The 2213-nt window shown below is 44.4% G+C and overlaps 1 protein-coding gene across 1 annotated transcript in view; it reads left to right on the top strand.

Annotated features, from left to right (window-relative positions):
* The window catches only part of LOC111649881 (hepatitis A virus cellular receptor 1-like), a gene marked incomplete at both ends in the record, with an annotated part of 2836 nt that extends 719 nt beyond the window's left edge, over positions 1-2117 (top strand). The window contains 4 exons of the mRNA XM_087172117.1: positions 899-1035; positions 1132-1194; positions 1325-1404; positions 2009-2117. Of these exons, the coding sequence (XP_087028243.1) occupies positions 899-1035; positions 1132-1194; positions 1325-1404; positions 2009-2117 (389 nt within the window). The remainder of the gene's footprint in view (positions 1-898; positions 1036-1131; positions 1195-1324; positions 1405-2008) is intronic.
* Between the last annotated feature and the right edge of the window lie 96 nt (positions 2118-2213).

Raw genomic sequence — 2213 nt, 5'->3', positions numbered from 1 at the left:
TACAGGTTTTTCTGTCACATACACATTAGACCTCATGAAGAAACATAATATTCCGCACTGTCGGAGCAGCCGTCGTGTTTTCAGGTCGTCCGTCTCGTTCTCGTCAACACGATTTCTCAGAAACACCTCGACACAACTTCTTCACATTTGGCACAAACATTCACCTGGACTCAAAGATCACATTTTGGTGATCAAAGGTCAAAGGTCAAGGTCAGTGTGACCTCACAAATCATTTTTGAGCCATTACTCAAGACTTCACAGTAATTATGAAAAATGTCACACAATGGTTCATATTTAATATTTTCTATGACTCTGGATAAACAGGGATTTGACCTAAAACGAGTCTGAGGAGGAGCTGATTCTAGTTATTGATCTGTGATATTGATTATGATGTCCTCTTGTGGTGTGTTGTGTGTGCTCCTCAAACATCACACAGGGTTCACTCAGGTCTGAGGTTCTTTAACCGATGATTAATGTGGTGCGTCAGATGAACCTGTGCTGTGCAGTGACCGTGAAGCAGAGGTGTAGCTCAGAGTGGACAGGTGAAGGTCGTCGGTCTCTAAACACCTGGATGACTTACTGGTTTCAACCATCACACTCATTCTTTCTGTCACTGACATCAGAAGAAACAAATCACTTCATATCAACAGTGGACACAGATCATCGGGGGAGGTTCACCGTCGGCCCACGGTCGGGCCTGTGTCGGCATGCTGACATCAGAGCAGGAGGAGTGTTCAGCTGGACTCAATCACACTGAAGTTTTGGATTATAACCTTTATTTTAACCAAATGTTATACGTGTGTTTAGCAGTGAGGGGTCACCACGGTGATGGAGGCGTGTCTACCTTCACCTTCAGACACCACCATAAATAACCGCTCACTCCTCCTCTCGTCTGCAGGTACTCCGTCTCCTCCTCGTCCTCTCTGTCCATCTTTAACTCTCGTCCAGCAGACTCTGGTTTCTATCACTGCAGAGTTCAGCTGCCCGGACTCTTCAACGACCAGACGTCCACCGTTCACCTCATCATCATCAGCCGTACGTCACTCATTCATTTATTTTCAGGACGACCAGAGGATCCAGAGTCGTGGTTTCAGGTGTGAGTCTCTGACCTCCTGTCTGTCTGTCCCGCAGCTCGCTCTGCGGTCTCTGGCGACGGGGACGCTGAGAACCTGAACGCACCACGCACTGCGACAAGTAAGTACAGGACTGAAGCTGATGCTGGTTCGGCTACAGGAGCCCTGAGCGGACACAAAGCTTCAGTCTGTCTCACACATACAGATATTCTATAGCGATAATTCAAAGTCCCAAACCGTCTGTGTGTCAGGTTACAGCACTAGGGACGTGACGGGGGAGACAGGAAGTGATGTCAGCAACACCACAGAGCCAATGGTGGCGCAGGTTCAGGTACCAAACTCTGCAATTAACAATTATCTTCATCATCCATTAATCTTTCTCTTCTGTCAGAAAACTATATAAAATACCTGTCGCACTATAAATGTTTCGTCCAATCAACAGTCAGCTCAGTGTCATGTGACAGAAAATCAAATGTCAATCAGCTGATGGTTGAAGCTCAAACTGAGAGTGGAGCAGTTTATACTGATTAAATACACACATTATTATTATTATTATTATTATTATTATTGTTGTTGTTGTTTCAGATGATGAGACAGTAATATTGATGATAACGTTCATGAGAGTAAATAAAATCATTCAGCTGATACAAATATAAAGTCAGAGCAGGATAATGAACAGGGATTAAAGGACTCTCAGTAGGACGACGTCATTTTAACCAAAGAAGAGGAGTTTATGAGTTTGGAATCTAATTCACATTTGACCTTTCAAAGTAAAAGTTTAAAGCACGTTTACACATTTACACACTGAACAGAGTGTGTGATCAGCTGCTCGGGGGGTAAATGTTTAGTATTTCTAATTCCCTGTATCCCCTGCCATTGAGTTGTGGTTACCATGGCAACAGATGAGTAAAAATGTGTTGTTTGTTTGTTGACAGTCAGCTGTCCAGCAGCAGCAGGTAAACAGTCTGCACATGTTTATTGGAAACACCGTGAGGCTGTCCTTCATCATCTTCATCCCTGCACTGCTGCTGACTGCTGCTTACAGTCAGTACACACACACACACACTCACACACACACACACACACACACAATCCCGCTCTCTGATTGGCTGGCAGGTTGAAAATTCAGACATGTTTTGA

Source organism: Seriola lalandi, unplaced genomic scaffold (genome assembly GCF_002814215.2).
Source record: "Seriola lalandi dorsalis isolate HSWRI2012SDOR001 ecotype SW California unplaced genomic scaffold, Sedor1 jcf7180002052075, whole genome shotgun sequence".
Classification (NCBI taxonomy): Eukaryota; Metazoa; Chordata; class Actinopteri; order Carangiformes; family Carangidae; genus Seriola; species Seriola lalandi.
Note: the sequence above shows the minus strand (reverse complement) of the source record. Positions and strands in the feature narration are given on the sequence as shown.